General features: G+C 60.1%; 2 protein-coding genes across 5 annotated transcripts in view; one reads left to right on the forward strand and one right to left on the reverse strand.

The window, feature by feature from the left end:
• The window catches only part of ZNRF1 (zinc and ring finger 1), a 91915-nt gene extending 86091 nt beyond the window's left edge, over positions 1-5824 (forward strand). Inside the window, exons 3-5 of one of the 4 annotated variants that reach the window (XM_056135938.1) lie at positions 2943-3048; positions 3847-3934; positions 4916-5824. In XM_056135938.1, coding sequence (XP_055991913.1) covers positions 2943-3048; positions 3847-3904 — 164 coding nt within the window. In that variant the 3' untranslated portion in view covers positions 3905-3934; positions 4916-5824. Of the gene's footprint in view, positions 1-2942; positions 3049-3846; positions 3935-4409; positions 4588-4628; positions 4874-4915 lie in introns of those variants that run through there. The other 3 variants (XM_056135939.1, XM_056135937.1, XM_056135940.1) reach the window with 3 other exon arrangements.
• A 1278-nt stretch (positions 5825-7102) lies between these two features.
• On the reverse strand, positions 7103-12289 carry LDHD (lactate dehydrogenase D). Its single transcript, XM_056136695.1, has 11 exons — positions 12183-12289; positions 11272-11384; positions 10846-10987; positions 10544-10685; positions 10292-10451; positions 9454-9653; positions 9230-9358; positions 9017-9144; positions 8607-8697; positions 8394-8505; positions 7103-8300 (listed from the first exon to the last, which is right to left on the reverse strand). Exons 1-11 carry the CDS (start codon positions 12252-12254, stop codon positions 8135-8137), a joined length of 1455 nt encoding a protein of 484 aa, XP_055992670.1. The 5' UTR covers positions 12255-12289; the 3' UTR covers positions 7103-8134.
• Between the last annotated feature and the right edge of the window lie 2812 nt (positions 12290-15101).

Here is a 15101-nt window from a genome sequence, read left to right on the forward strand (position 1 = left end):
TTTGTCACTCGCCCCTCTGCCATCATCACTGCCCAAGTCACCCGACAGTAGATCCCACCTTGGGGTCCTGGGTTGTTGAGGTGGGGGTGCCCCAGCTGGCAGGGGACACTGCCTGGACGTTTCCCGAGGTGGGTGGAGCTGGCACAGTGTGTCTGGCTCGCCCTGCCCTGCCTGGCCCTGCCCGGCCTGTACTTCAGACGCCGGCTGGCCGCGGCGCACATGCTGGAAATGAGGCCAGGGGGTGGGGCCGTGTCACGGGCTGGGGGTGCGTGGGGCACGTCCTGCTCTCACCAGGGCAGGAAGCCAGCTGCACGCCACTCCCTGACCTGAGCGCCCTCGTGTCCCCTGTGCAGTCACAGAGGAGAGGCGGCAGCCGCCGGTGAGGTGACAGACGGGAAGGAAGTGGGCTTGGACTTGGGGCCACAGAGCAGCCTGAGGTGGTCATGATGTCCAGCCCCAAAGAAGACAGGCCCCTCTCCTCCTGCCCCAGCCCTGCCACAGGCTTCCGGGTCTGCCTCTCTGTCCCCAGGGCCCAGAAGCGGGCAGGGACCATCCTCTGAAGAAGCCAGCAGCCTCTCCCCCACCCTTGTCCATCACCTCTGAGGGACACTGGGCCCCTCTGTGCTGACACAGCAGCACAGGAAGCTGCTGGAAGCAGAGAAATTGGGCATGCCTGTCGGCCCCCCGTCAGCAGGGGACAGCCCAGGACAAAAATTTGGATCAGCCACGGCGAGGTCCCCAAGGGTCCCAGCCAGAATGTGAAGAGATCGGGAACCCAGAAGGCCCATAAGCCCAGGCAGCGTTTCATGGATGAGCACCTCGGAGCCAGGCGGAGGGAGATAGATGCCTGGAGCAGCATGGCACTCGCCTGCCCAAGTTAGGCTCTCCCTCCTGGGTCCTGTGAGAACCCTCAGCCCTGCTGCAGAGCCTCCTCACGTCCTGGCCTCCACGTTGTCCCCGACCACCCTTATTCTAGACCCATCCCCTCCTACCTGTCTAAGGCGTTTCACAGTCAAGTGAGGACACCGGTGTGTTTCTCAGGGGCTGGTTATGAAAGTAGTAGGTGTTCAGTTAACAATCATAGTTGGGGGTTCAGAGAGAACTCCCGGACCACATGTGGTCCCTGTGCATGGCCAGGATTAAGCCCTGATCACAGCTGGGTGTGGCCAGAAGGGGGGGAGTGAAGCCAGAGGTTTTCTAACCTTTTCCTCCCATCTATTCAAATGTGAATCCAGGGGCTGGAGAGAGCATAGCGGGTGGGGCACTTGCCTTGCACATGGTTGACCTGGGTTCTATCCAAATTATCCCCCGTGTGCCACCGGGAATGATTCCTGAATGCTCACACTGTTGCTACTGTTGCTGCTCTTGAGGGCATCGTCCAGGATATTCATATGCGTTATGCTGGTGGCATGGAGAGAGGACAGGGGAGCGAGGGCACAGGGTCATGTGGGGGCTTCGGAGTCACTGTAGCCTTCGAGGCCATGAAGAATTCTCATTGTATGGCCCCCACCAAAGCACCAGCAGGGCAGGGAAGGAAGACCCACACAGCTGCACCCATCCATTCTGAACCCTCTGATTTGTGTGTGTGTGTGTGTGTGTGTGTGTCCCCATTTTTTTTTTAATTTTCCAAATTGAGTTGAGGTTCCTAGTGTATAGCCCAATGGTAGAACAGTTGTTTCACATATTTGAGGCCCTGGATGCAGTGCACATGCGCATACATGCACATGCACACTTACATTGAAATTCATGTAACAAAATTAAACCTTGACGCTGGCTGGAGCAATAGTGCAGTGGGTGGGGCACTTGCCTGGCATGCAGCCAGCCCGGGTTCAATACCCGGCATCCCATATGGTCTCCTGAGCCCTGCCAGGAGTAACCCCTGAGCACCGCCAAGTGTGGCCCCGAAACCAAGAATTTAATAAATAGAAGATAAGCATTATGATTAATCTTTTTTTTTTTTTTTTTTTGCTTTTTTTGCTCTTTGGGCAAAGCATAGGGGTTATTCCTGGCTTGTACACTCAGGAATCACTCCTGGCGATGCTCAGGGGACCATCTGGAAGGCTGGGAATCGAACCTGGGTCAGCCGCGTGCAAGGCAAACACCCGACCCGCTGTGCTATCGCTCTAGCCTCTGATTAATCTGTTTTGATGTATTTGTATGTGGGTGGTGCCAGAGCTTGAACCCAGGATCTCAGACATACAAAGCCTCCACTTCTACCATCGAGCTGCTTCCCTGGCAGAAACGGAAGCGTTTCTCAGTGACCTGGTCAGTAGCATATGTAGGGCCCGGACATTGTCCAGCAGCTTGTCATCGCTCTCTAGCTCAGGGTCCGTTCAGCCGAGAAGCAGTTCTCATGTACTCAAGGTCTCAAAAATTCAGCCTGTGGAGCGTGGGGCCCGAGCTGAGGGGCGAGGCTGGGTCTGTGGCTTCTCAGGGACAGAGGGTTTCCACTCCAGCGCCCGGCCCTCTTCTCTCTGCCCGCTCTGGCCGTTTCGTGTCCATCTCAGTGGTCATTTGTGTCTGGCTCTCTCACTTGGCAGCCCATGTGCAGGGCTTGTCCACTCCCCCCGGCTTAGCCCTCATCCCCTGGCGGGCGCTTTCCACCTTTCCCTTCTGGTGGTGGGGGGCCGCCATGGGTCCCCCCAGAGCGTGTTTCTCGCCTTTCCCCCACTGTGTTCCACCTCCCATGACGCCTTTGTCTGAGACACAGACGGGCGCTGGAGCGAAAAGACGAAATCAGGGGCGCGAGGGAGGAGCCCGTCCGGGGCAGGGTCACTGGGCCCCTGGACGTCCCTGCAGGGAGGACCTGCCGACCAAGGTCTCTCGGGCCTGTGTGTCCTCGCTCCCCCAGAGCCTGGCACCGCGGGTAAACCAGGCCAGTCTGGTGCCCCCTGTCTGTCGGTGACCGTCTCCGTCCCCTGCTTTCCCTGCCCCCTCTGCAGATGACGTGCTGACTAAAGACGCGGGGGAGTGTGTGATCTGCCTGGAGGAGCTGCTGCAGGGGGACACGATAGCCCGGCTGCCCTGCCTCTGCATCTACCACAAGAGGTATGTGGGGCCGCGGGGAAGCTGGACAAACCCCGGGTTCCACCCTCGGCTCCTCCCTGGACACTCTTCTCCCTGCATCTCTCGGCCTCCCATGGTTGCCGAGTCCATGGGGCCCCTCCCCAGGTGCTGGGCTGCTGGACACGATGCTGCCATCATTTGCAGGGCTGAGACAGACTGTGAGACTGTCCTCTGCTCCCCCCCTCCCCGAGATGCTGGACACTGAGCTGCCATGCCATGGGCTGCAGGCGGCGCCGGCACAGGACGGGTCTGGGGGAGCCCCACGCTCAGTCTGGCCTGACTAGCGGGCACAGCACTCCAGGAGCCCAGCCCCAGGAGCGGGAGGAAGAGCAGCTTTCCCCTTGGGGAGAGTCAGGCAGATCGTGTCTGGTTCCCGTCTTAGAAATCCTTCAGGAGGGGTCCCAGGGCCATCCCTGTTCCTCTCCTTTCCTGCAGGCCCGTCTGCCTGGCTGACTGGCTCTCTGCCACTGGGCCACGGGACCCGGCCTCCCTCCCCAGCCCGTGGCTGGAGGAGCCCCACAACCACTCCCCCGAGCCCCATCCTCTGGCCACCCCTCCTGCGGCACCCAGATCCCCGTCAGTCCTCACACCACAAGCCTTGGGGCTTCCCTTCTCTGGCTTTTGAAAGTGGGTATCGGGGGCTCAGCTGTTTCTCCCCGGGTTCCTGGCAGGGGAGATCAGGGCCTCCCTGTACCCGCGACTGTTTAGATTTCCCTGCAGGACCCTGGCGGGAGAGATCCCTGCGCACCGTGACAATTTTCCTTGCTCCCTTCCCCACAGTTGCATAGACTCGTGGTTCGAAGTGAACAGATCTTGTCCAGAACACCCCGCGGACTGACCTTGCTGGGCTTGCTGACTCCTCTCAAAGGTGAGCATGTGGTTTGGGGGCGCTCCAGGCCTAGAACTTGGGGTCGAGTTCCTCTGGGACCTGAGTGGGGTGCCGAGCTGCTCCACATGACCCCTGGGAAGAAGGGGGAGTCTCCGTGGTCCCTAGAGCTCGGGCCAGTGATTCCTGGGCAGGATGAGTGATGGGAACGTCGTCGAGGCAGGGAAAGTTCCGGTGAGCTCCCCACCCCCAGGCAGGAGCGCAGGATGCCCCGGTCTACATCCGCGGGCAGCGAGGGCAAGGCAGGCCTTCCTCTTGGGAGCTGTGCTGTTCTGGGGAGCATTCAGCCTGCTTCTGTCCCGAGAGGTCATGGCACTTGTAGAGAAGAGTATGTGGGATGGTGCCTGGTCCCCTGCGTGCCTGCCCACCACCCGGCCCCTGACCGTGTCGCAGCCCTCACCAAGCTGAGCTTGCTGCGCGTCTCCAGTACCCCCCGACCTCTCCATTTCTTCCCCAGGGCACCTTGCTTTACTGCTGACTGTCCTGTCCCCTAGCTGCCTCCCTGTCCCTTCAGGGCCAGACTGGCACTATTTGCTGGCAGACATACAAGGCCCCCAAGCCCGAACCCTGCCCCCACCCGTCTCACATCCAAAGGTTTGGGGGTCTCTCTCTCTCTCTCTCTCTCTCTCTCTTTCTCTCTCTTTCTCGTTTTTTGTTTCCTTTTGTTCTTCGTTAGGTTTATTTTATGTATTCCAAGTAAACTTCTAGAACAGATGATGATATCAGACAAATCAGGGACATTTGCTCTTTTACCTTCACCCCAAAAACTGAGGACCTGGGGAGAAGCCGCAGCAGGGGCGCGAGTGAGGCCAGGCTCTGCTGCCGGTGCTGGAGCCCACTGGCCGGCGTGACGTGTGGCTTCCGGGGGGCCGCCCCAGACGAAAACAGGCATCCCCGCCGGCCGCCTGCGTCCCAGCCTGTGCACGTCCGAGGAGCACGACTCACGTGTCACGGTCCACGCAGGGACAGCCAGCCCTGTGCCCAAGAGGAACCCCGGAGCCTGGGCGGAGCTACACTGACTCCAGAGGACGGGTGTCCCTTTCTCCCCGTGGACGCCACGCCACGCTGGGGGAGAGCGAGTTTGAGAGAAGGAAGAACCGGCCGCCGCTGCCCTGTCCCTTGTGCCCTCCCGGAGGGCAGGGCATTTTCTTCCCACCTCCGAAAGGCATTGTGGGGTCTGTCTCTGGTGTTTACCAAAAAAAAAAAAAAAAATACAAAAAAAAGTCTAGTGTCGACTGGTGTTTCCCTCGTGATGTTCACAGATGCGCCTCCACCCGGCTCGGAACCACCCTGTGACCGAGACCAGCAGAGCCCGGGTCCCGCCGCCCGTTCCGGTGGCCTGGCGCCCGCATCGGCCCTCTCCGTCACCGACCGCTCGGCCTCGGGCCCCCACCCCCTATTTTCTGGCTTGGTTTTGCACTTTCCTCCCTGATATTTTGACTTCATTGCCAAAAGAACCACCCCCACCGAGGACCTTCGCCCCACCGTTCTCTGCTCCCGTCCTCCCGACAGTCAGTTCCGAGGACTGCACTCACAAGTGTCCTGCAAAGATGCCTGGACATTTTTCTTAGACCCTTGTGGATCTTTGTTTTCCAGAAAACTGCAACAAAAGACTTATTATTAAAGGAACATGTACAGCCACCCTTGTTTTCGGGCACTCTTGTTTGAGAACATTTTAGCCATTGATGTTCACACGTGGCGCCAGCCCATGCAAGATAGGTTTCTGTATTTATATATTCAGACACACAAAAGAAACCTTACCAGATGTTTAAAACGATGTTCAAAGCTTGGGGGAAAGCTTTCTTCATTAGTCAAGGTGTTTTGATATGGTATTAAAATAATGTCTAATAAAAGATGCACTGTGTGACTTGATTTTAATGGAGAACCTGTGCATTGCACACTGGACATTGGGGGCGGGAGGCCAGTCCCCTCTCACCTACCTCCTTAGCCTGCCCTCAGGCTGCCTCTGGGGGCTGCAGGTGTGTGCAGTGGCTCCTGGGGGGCCCCCTACATGGGCCTCGTCTCCAGCCTGTCACTGCCCTGCCCGTTAGAGTGGAGTAGCTGAGAAGCTTCCAGAACCGTGTCTGGACACATTCTCCAGCCAACCAGGGCTGCAAGGCTGCAGGGGTTCTTCCAAGTGTGGGCCCCCATCCCCCACCTGGTTCAGCCTCAGCGCCCCCTGCCACCCTGCCCTGCCCTCCCCTGCGCTGCCCACCTGCTCGCAGCTGAGTGCTGACTCACAAGCGGGCTCCAGGGAGGCCCAGGAACGGGCCCTGGCTGGGGGCCGCGTGGGCATCAGCATAGCCCAGGTGGGCAGCTCAGGGGCTCCTCATCGTGTGTGCCCAACCCGGCTCCTCGAGCGACAGTGCAGAGCCTGCCAAGGAGATCAGTCTCTGGAGGACGCCGTTGGGGCCACCGCCTGCCTGCAGCCGATGCACAGCACGGCCACGAGTGTGGGTCTTCCCGGGGACCCGGGCTCCAGAACCAGCACGGCACCCAGGGACACGGTGCCCCCCGCACAGAGGTCACCCACCGGGAGGGAGCCCAGAGGTGCCGGAAGCCCCTGGCACGGTGGCAGCAGCTCTCTCCCAGCGGCCGCCACGCTCTGTGCTATTCCCAGCGCCTCCTGCTTCTGCCTGGCAACTGTGTCTCCCTGTTCTATATTTAATTCCCCCGGCAAAGCTGGCCCTGAAGATCTCCTTGCCTGACCCTGGGGCTGCTGGGGGGGCTCCCGGGGCCACCTGGGCGAGCCTGGGGTCGTGAGCCGCAGCTGACCGCTGTTCGGGGCTTGCCCCCCACCCCAGCACTCCACTGCTCCCCAGCTCTGCAACCCCGTGCTGGCTGCCCGCGCCTCCCAATTTAGCCCCAGACTGCGGGGGAGGTGGGGCTGTCCGTCAGCCCTGGTGCTCCTTCTCTGGGGGCAGGGCTTCCCAGACCAGCTAGTAGCCATCTAATACCAGGGGGGACCTTTAAACGAATGACCTTATTCTTTGTCTCTGGATGCTGACTTGTCTGAGATAAATGATGTCAAGAAATGTGGCAGTTATAACTAAATGGTTCCTGCGCGCCCTGCGCGCGCGCGCGCACACACACACACACGTGTGAAGAAACCACACAAAGCAAGATGACTCGTTGAATCTTCGGGGGCTGGTATTTCTGTGAACAGTGAATGTCCTTGTTCTTTCAGCTCTCCTTGGGGCTTTTTTTCCTCATGAAGCCCGCGGGAAGGGGCCATTTGCTGAGCATTTACTTGCTGCCAGGCGCTGGATGGGGCCGGTGTCAGGAGAGAAGCCGCGGGGGGGGTGGGGAGGGGGGTGCCCCAGGGATGCAGCCTGCGAGGAGGCCCTGGAGAGGGCTCTCCTGGGAATACGCACACTAATTAGTCATGGACCAGAGGCGGTTGGGGGGGAGGCCCCACAAGACCTGCTCCCCAGGAGAGTCTGGGGCTTAGGGCAGGCAGCATTAGCTCAGAGGTTCCCCCGAAGAGCTGGATTGGGGACCCGCAGGCAGCTACGGGGGAAGGGGAGGGGCGACGCGTGTGGGCGAGGCCAGATGGGGGGTCCCGCTGAGCGCCAGACCCCGACTGACAGGTGTGTCCTGGGAACCAATGCCCAGAGCCAGATGCTGTGGTGTCGGGCGCCCCCTGATGGACTTGGGGGGAACAATGCCAAGTCCCTGGCGATGACTGGCGCCTGGGGCTGGGATCCCCGATGCTTAGTGATGGAGCAAAGCTGGTAGCGTCATACAACACATGGCGAAGAGGCTCGGTGCCAGGACGCTCCCGCTCTTCTTCCCAGGGCTGCCGGAACATGCTGTGGAGGCTCGTGGGCCCCTCCGCGGCGCCCGGGACAGTCCTCAGTGCTGCGGGTCTGGCGTTCGGTTCTAGGCTGGGGGGGGCGGGGAGGCAGGTGGGCCGGGCACCTGCGCCCCTGAAAGCCACCTCCGCAGCCTCAGCCCCTCCTCCAGGCTGCAGCAAGTAGGAGGGAGGCCGCCAGGGACGAGGGGAAGGCAGGCCAGTGGTCCCGGAGATGACGTGGCACACAGGTGGCGGGAGTGGGGGGGGGCTTCCTCGGGCAGGACAGGCCCAGGGGTGGGAGCCCAGCTCTACCCCAGTCCCTGACGGGGGTGGGGAGGAGGAAAGCTCACAGAACAGGAGGGGCCTGGGAGGGGCTTGGGGGGCCCTCACAGCACCTTGCCTGGGTTCATGAGGCCCCGGGGGTCCAGCACAGCCTTGAGCTGCCGCATGGTTTCCACGCCCACGGCGCCCACCTCCTCCTGCAGCAGCTGCCGCTTGCCCAGCCCCACGCCGTGCTCCCCGGTGCACGTCCCGTGGAGGGCCAGAGCCCGCCTGGGGGTGCAGAGACAAGAGCCTCAGCGGGGCGCCCCTCCACCTCCCTGACCGCCCCCGCCCCGCCCCCCGCCATCTTCTGGCCCTGCTGACCTGCCCAGTCGTTTGGCAAAGGCCTCCACCCTGCGGACTTCCTCGGCGTCCTCTGGGTCTACCAGCAGGATGCAGTGAAAGTTGCCATCGCCCACGTGCCCGACGATGGCTCCTGGGGGGCCCAGAGGACACAGCTGCCACCCCTGGCACTGCCCACCACGGTCCAAGCTCCTACCACACGCTCACGGGGGCGGGGGGGGGGGGGAGCAGAACCTGTGATGCCAGATGCCGTCATGTCCTCCTTGGCCTGCACCACGATCTCAGGCAGCCGGGAGATGGGCACACACACGTCGGTGGAGTAGCCCTGAGTCAGAAGCAGGCCCCGTGAGGGATCCCCACAGCTGGGGGCAGCATTCCTGCAGGCTAAGAGGAGGCAGGGGTGGGGCGCTCTAGGAGTCCAGGGCCCCGTATATCCCCCAGCGTCCACACTACCTTGGCACATTCTGTCTAGAACCCCATCTGCTCTTCCTATTCCTTTGGGTTGGCCTTGCCTCTTCCTCCAGGAAGCCTCCCCTCTATGCATCAACCCTCAGAGCGGCAGGGCCTGGCTCACACCCTGGCTCACAGGGTGTGGAAGTCGGGAGGCAGAGGGTGGGGGACCGAACCCGGCCCAGCCTCCTCACCTTGCTGCCGGGCCGCAGCGCCAGCACCGAGTACCAGGCGTTGTGCCTCGCCGCCCAGAGCCGGCTGCGCTCCTCCGCCTCCTTGGCCCAGGAGAAGTGCAAGGCTCCGTTGTGCCGGCTGATCTCCTCTGTGGGGAGCAGGGGCTTCACACCGGGCCCTCACTGGGGCGGCCCTCGCCAGCCCCGCTGCCCGAGCCCTGCACCCCGGCACACCTGAGCGGTGCAGTTGCTGGGCCAGCGCCTCCTCGGAACCGTGGAACTCCAGGAAGAGCGTGGGAGCCACTGTGTAGCTCAGCTTGCTGTACTTGTTGCAGGCGTCCATCATGACGTCATCCAGGAACTCTGGGAGCAAGCAGCGGACAGGACACGTGAGGCGCGGTCACCTCTTCCAGAGACCCCCCCCCCGCCCCCCCCCAGACCCTCCCACGCCGGCTCACCGATGCGGGCCACAGGCACTGCAGACTGGAGGATGTGCACTGTGCTATCCACAGCCGCTTGGATGCTGGGGAATGCGCAGGTGGCCACCATCGTGGCCTCGGGAGCGGGGTGCAGGCGCAGGGTGGCAGCAGTGATGAGTCCCAGGGTCCCCTCGGAGCCCACAAAGAGCCCCGTGAGGTTGTAGCCAGCAGCACTCTTCCTGCGCATGGGAACACGGGCCAGGTGCATGAGGGCCTGGGAGCTCGCCAGGACCCCCTCGGCCCCTACACAGTGAGTGCTGAGTCCATCCTGAGCTTACCGTCAGCCCAGACTGCCATCCTCAGGACACCCCGGGACTTTGCCCAAACTGGCATTACTCAGGAAGAACCAGCCCCTTACAGCCACTCCACCCACTCAGAACATCCCTGTGCTGCCCATGGGTTGGGGCCCCCCCACTGGAAGTGGGGGAGATGATGCAGGAGTGCTCCCCGGGAATGGCAGCCATGGCTGTGGGTGCTCACTAGAAATGGCAGAAACGATGTGTGTGTCCACGAGATGTGGCGGGCTGATGGGGGGTGCCCACGCAAAGTGGTAGAAATGAGGGAGCACCCACTGGGAAGAGTGGGAGCGGTGAAGGCGCCCACCCAAAGTGGTAGGAGCAATAGCACAGCGGGTAGGGCGTTTGCCTTGCACGCGGCTGACCCGGGTTCAATTCCCAGCATCCCATACGGTCCCCTGTGCATTGCCGGGTGTGACCCAAAAAGAAAAAAGTGGTAGGCACAGTGTGGCAAGCTTCCAGGAAGTTGTGGGAAGGGTGGGGGGCAGCCCCCAGAGGTGACCCCAAGTGGGAGCACTCACCGGAAGTGGCGGCCTGGGCCCGCAGTGTGAAGCAGCTGGCCCCGGGGCAACACCACCTCCAGGTTCAGCACGTTGTCCCGCATGGTGCCATAGCGCACAGCATTGGTGCCCGAGGCCCCAGTGGCAGCCATGCCACAGAGAGAGGCATCAGCACCTGGGTCTGGGAGCAGAGGGGTCCCCTGAAGCCCTGGAAAGAGCCCTGCCTCCTGGGTGCCCCTGGGGCCCCGGGGAAGGGCCTGTAGGTCAGCCTACCCACGGGAAACCAGAGGCCGCTGTCCCGCAGGTGGGTGTTGAGGGCCTTGCGGGTCACGCCGGGCTCCACCACCACAGAGAAGTCCTCAGGGCTCAGCGCCAGGATCCGGTCCATCCGGGTCAGGTTGATGCAGACGCCGCCCTGGGAGGGGGAGTTGGCAAATGGCCACTGTCCTGAGTCTCCCAGACACAGTCTCAGAGTCCACATGGAACGAGCCAGAGCCAGAGTCCCTGGGGAACTGGTCGGCGGGGGCTGGAGTGTGTGGGATGGAGGGAAACGGGCTGCCTGGTGACCACCCTACCTGCACGGCGCACACGCCGCCCTCCAGCCCGGTGCCAGTGCCGAAGGGGATGATGGGCACGCCCTGGCCATAGCACAGCTCGGCCACCCGGCTGACCTGCTCTGCTGTCTGCGGCCACACCACCACGTCCGGAGGCTGGCACCTGAAACCACATCCTCATTTGTCTTGAGAGGCATGGCACCTCCAGGCGTTTGCTTTGGGTTCTGTTTTCTCAGGTTTCTGGGGTCTCCTGGGGCAGTGCCCTTTGTGGAGGCCCAGGCCTTGCTGGGGAGTCACCCCGCTGCCCTGCCTTGAGGCCCCTAGAGGCTGTAAAGTGGGAGAGAGCTGAGACACTTTTCGGGGTGGGAGCGGAGAAGAAGGAGCGATGGCCAGAGCTCCCCCAAATGGGTGTGAGGGGAAGAAGGGGGACCCACAGTACCCCCATACCTGTGCATGGACTCATCATGCCCGTGCTGCTCCCGGACCGCAGAAGCTGTGGACACCTGGGGGCTCCCCACAACTGCCTTCAGAGCCTCCACAAAACCCTTGCTGAGCTCTCCCTGCAGGGGTGAAGCACAGGAATGCAGAGGGAGGGGACAGGCCCTCCTTAGACTCTGCAGGGCATGTAAAGCTAAAGCCCCTCTGCAGTGAAGTGGGGGTGGGCACAGGGCACCCAGAGACCCACGCATCACTTCTGAAAACCCTGCGTGTGTAAAAGGAAAAATCAGGTTCTCTTGACAGAGGGGTGGGCGGAGGAAGGCTCCCCCTTGCTCCATGCTCATATGGGTGGCTGGCCTGTGTCTGTCCATACTCCCAGCCCACAGGGGACATGGCAGGATCTGGGAACGCTTCCAGCCTGCCGCACTGGGCCGGGGTGTTTGCAGCGAGGCTGGACCCATCCGGAGTTTTCCCCGGTTTACAGAGCTGGACCAGAGGCCAGCAAGAATAGCACAGCTTGGGCTGGAGCAGTAGCACAGCGGGTAGGGCGTTTGCCTTGCACGCGGCCAACCCGGGTTCGATTCCCAGCATCCCATATGGTCCCCTGAGCACCTCCAGGGGTAATTTCTGAGTGCAGAGTCAGGAGGAACCCTTGTGCATCGCCAGGCTTGACCCAAAAATAAAAATTTAAAAAAAAAAAAAAGAATAGCGGCGCAGCCCTGGCCCCGAACCCCAGCCAGCTGGTGTTCAGAATTTTTGTGGCCTGGAGCCCACACACCTTTTTATTTGACCCTGTGTGGCAGAAGTGGGGGTCCCAGCCCCTGGCCTGTGTGGAGTGGGCCCGGAATCCCCGGACTCCACGCGGGGCCAGCGGGAAGCCGGGTGGGGCCTGGTATCGGGCATCTCCTGCCTCCACCTACCTGCGTCCCCTTGGAGCAGTACCCCCTCCCCGGGAACAGCCCCCGGGTCGCAGCCCGGAGCAGGCGAGCCATGGCCAGGCGCGCAGCGGGCACAGAGCGGGCGGACTCCGGCGGCCCAAACCCATTGGCAGTTCCAGGGGCGGGGCTTGCTCGAGGGGCCGGCCTTAAGGTGGCGGGCCTTAAGGTGGCTCCGCCGGCAGCTGGGTCAGGTCACCTAGCAGGTCAGCTCTTTTTTAGTTCATCACCTGACCTGCTAGGAATTTTTAAAAGAGAAGTGAGGGCTGTAGCAGTGGTACAGTGGGTAGGGCGCTTGTCTCGCACGTGGCTGACCTGGGTTTGTTCCCCCCCCTCCCCACAGCCTGCCAGGAATAATCCCTGAGCACAGGGCCAGGAGTAACCCCTAAGCAGTGCCTGGTGTGCCGCCCCACGAGAGATGAAAGAGAGAGAGAGAGACAGAGACAGAGAGTGAGAGACAGAGAGACAGAGAGCTAGCTAGCGAGAGAGTTAGCAAGCGAGAGAGAGACAGAGAGGGAGAGTAGGAGAGCAAGAGAAAGAGAGACAGAGCGAGACAGAGACAGAGAGCATGAGAGAGAGAGACAGACACAGAGAGGGAGAGAGGAGCAAGAGAGGCGGGGAGCAAGAGAGAGACAGAGATAGAGATAGAGAGAGAGAGAGAGAGAGAGAGAGAGAGAGAGAGAGAAAGAGAGAGACAGAGACAGAGTGTGCAAAGGGAAATAGGCTGGTGGCCACTGCCTGGCTTACGCCTCTGTGCTGGCTCCAGAGGTGCTGAAACTAACAGGCTGGGATAGACACAGGGATAAGTGCTTATCTTGCAAGAGCCAACCCAGCTTCCATCCCAGCACTCCATGCAGTCCTCAAAAACACTGCCTGGGGTCGCACCAAAGCACAGCCCCTGGGTGACCAAACTGATCCCCTGGCCCCAGGGACACCACCCCCCCCCCCCAATTTAAGAAAAGCAAAGACCCTGCAGGTGGCTGCTGACCTCTCCCTCCACTCCGAGTCTTTCCAGTCTCCTCTCTGCACTTCCCTTCCGGTCCCTTTCTGGTCCTTCATCCAGGCTCTGAGCCCTGGCACACTCCCCCGTCCAGACTTGAAGAGTGTGCCAGAGAACTGCTTGGGGAACTGCTGGCCCAGTTCTCGCTGGTCCAGCAGGTGTCAGCCCTAGTGGCCTGAGTGTATCATGACCAGGGCTATGGAGCTGGGAACAAAGGCCCAGGGGCTTTGGAGATGGAATAGGGCAGCGAGGCAAGCCAGGAAGACTTTGCAAGCAGAAGGGAGGAACCTGTTTTCCTGAATGAGGAATGCTGCTATGTGCCACCAAGTCACCGAGACTTTGAACCAGATGAAGGAACAGATTAGAAATAGAGTTCAAGGGGCGGGCGGGAGAGATAGCACAGCGGGTAGGGTAGCACACGGCCCACCCGGGTTCGATTCCCAGCATTCCATATGGTACCCCGAGCACTGCCAAGAGTAATTCCTGAGTACATGAGCCAGGAGTAACTCCTGTGCACTGCTGGGTATGACCCAAAAAGCAAAATCACTTCACTTAATCATTTAACTTCCTGTTAGTCGTCGATTTGCTCGAGCGGGCGCCAGTAACATCTCCATTTGTCCCTGTCGCGTGCTAGTGTAGCCCAATGGCATCTGTTCGCTCCGGGAACATGAAGGGCCTCAAACCGATCGTTCATGATCTTCACAAAGAAGTCTGACCATCTGGTAGGTGGGCGGCCACGCGGTCTTTTGACATCCCGTGGAATCCAGTCGGTAACAGCTCTAGTCCAGCGGTTGTCTTTAAATCTCATTACGTAACCAGCCCATCTGATTTTCGACACCTTGGCAAATGAGACGGCATCCCTGATTCTTGATCATCGACAGATGCAGGAACTCCGGATTCTTTCTCTCATTTGAGTGAAACGTGATATTCCAAGCATAGCTCTTTCTATTCTTCTTTGGGAGACCTGAATAGCGTTCTCATTTTGTTTGCGTAGGGCCCAGGTCTCTGAGGCATATGTTAATGCAGGAAGAACAGTGGAATCAAAGAGATGTGCCCGGAGCCGGAGGTTCTTCGTCCTCTTAGCTATTTCTTCGATGTTCTTGAAGGCGTTCCAAGCCGCTCTCTTCCTCCTGCGCAGCTCGGGTGCCAGGTCATTTGTCATGTTGACCTCTCGACCTAGGTACACATAGCTGTTGCATTTGGAGATGGTTGTTCCATTGAGAGCAAATGGGGCGTCAGGAACGAGGCTGTTTCTCATAAACATTGTCTTCGTAAGATTCAGCTGTAGTCCTACCTTTCCACACTCACGGTCAAAGTCGGCCAGCATTTGTGCCGCTTGGCTGATGTTTGGTGTTATTAAAACAATGTCATCAGCAAAGAGGAGGTGGTGTAGTTGCCAACCATCTATCTTCACTCCCATTCCTTCCCATTCTAGTCGTCGCATGATGTTCTCGAGGGTGGCACTGAAGAGTTTCGGTGAAATGGTATCACCATGCCGCACCCCTCTCTTGACATCAACGATCACTTCTTTGTAGAATGGTGAGATCCTGGTAGTGAATCCGCAATACAGCTCACGGAGGATCCTGATGTACTGGGCTTGAATGCCCTAATTGGCTAGGGCTTCAATGACCGCTTCCGTCTCAACAGAATCAAAGGCCTTCTTTAAATCAATGAATGTTAAACAGAGCGGCATCTTGAACTCCTGAGAAACCTCAATGAGCTTGGTTATCGTGTGGATATGGTCGATGGTGCTGAATCCTTTGCGGAACCCGGCTTGCTCACATGGTTGTCCTTCATCTAGTGTTCTGCCAATCCTATTTAGGATGACTCGAGTGAACAACTTGTAGATGACAGACAATAGGCAAATCAGGCGATAGTTGCCAATGTCATGGATGTCTCCCTTC

Source organism: Sorex fumeus, unplaced genomic scaffold (genome assembly GCF_029834395.1).
Source record: "Sorex fumeus unplaced genomic scaffold, SorFum_2.1 ptg000122l, whole genome shotgun sequence".
Classification (NCBI taxonomy): Eukaryota; Metazoa; Chordata; class Mammalia; order Eulipotyphla; family Soricidae; genus Sorex; species Sorex fumeus.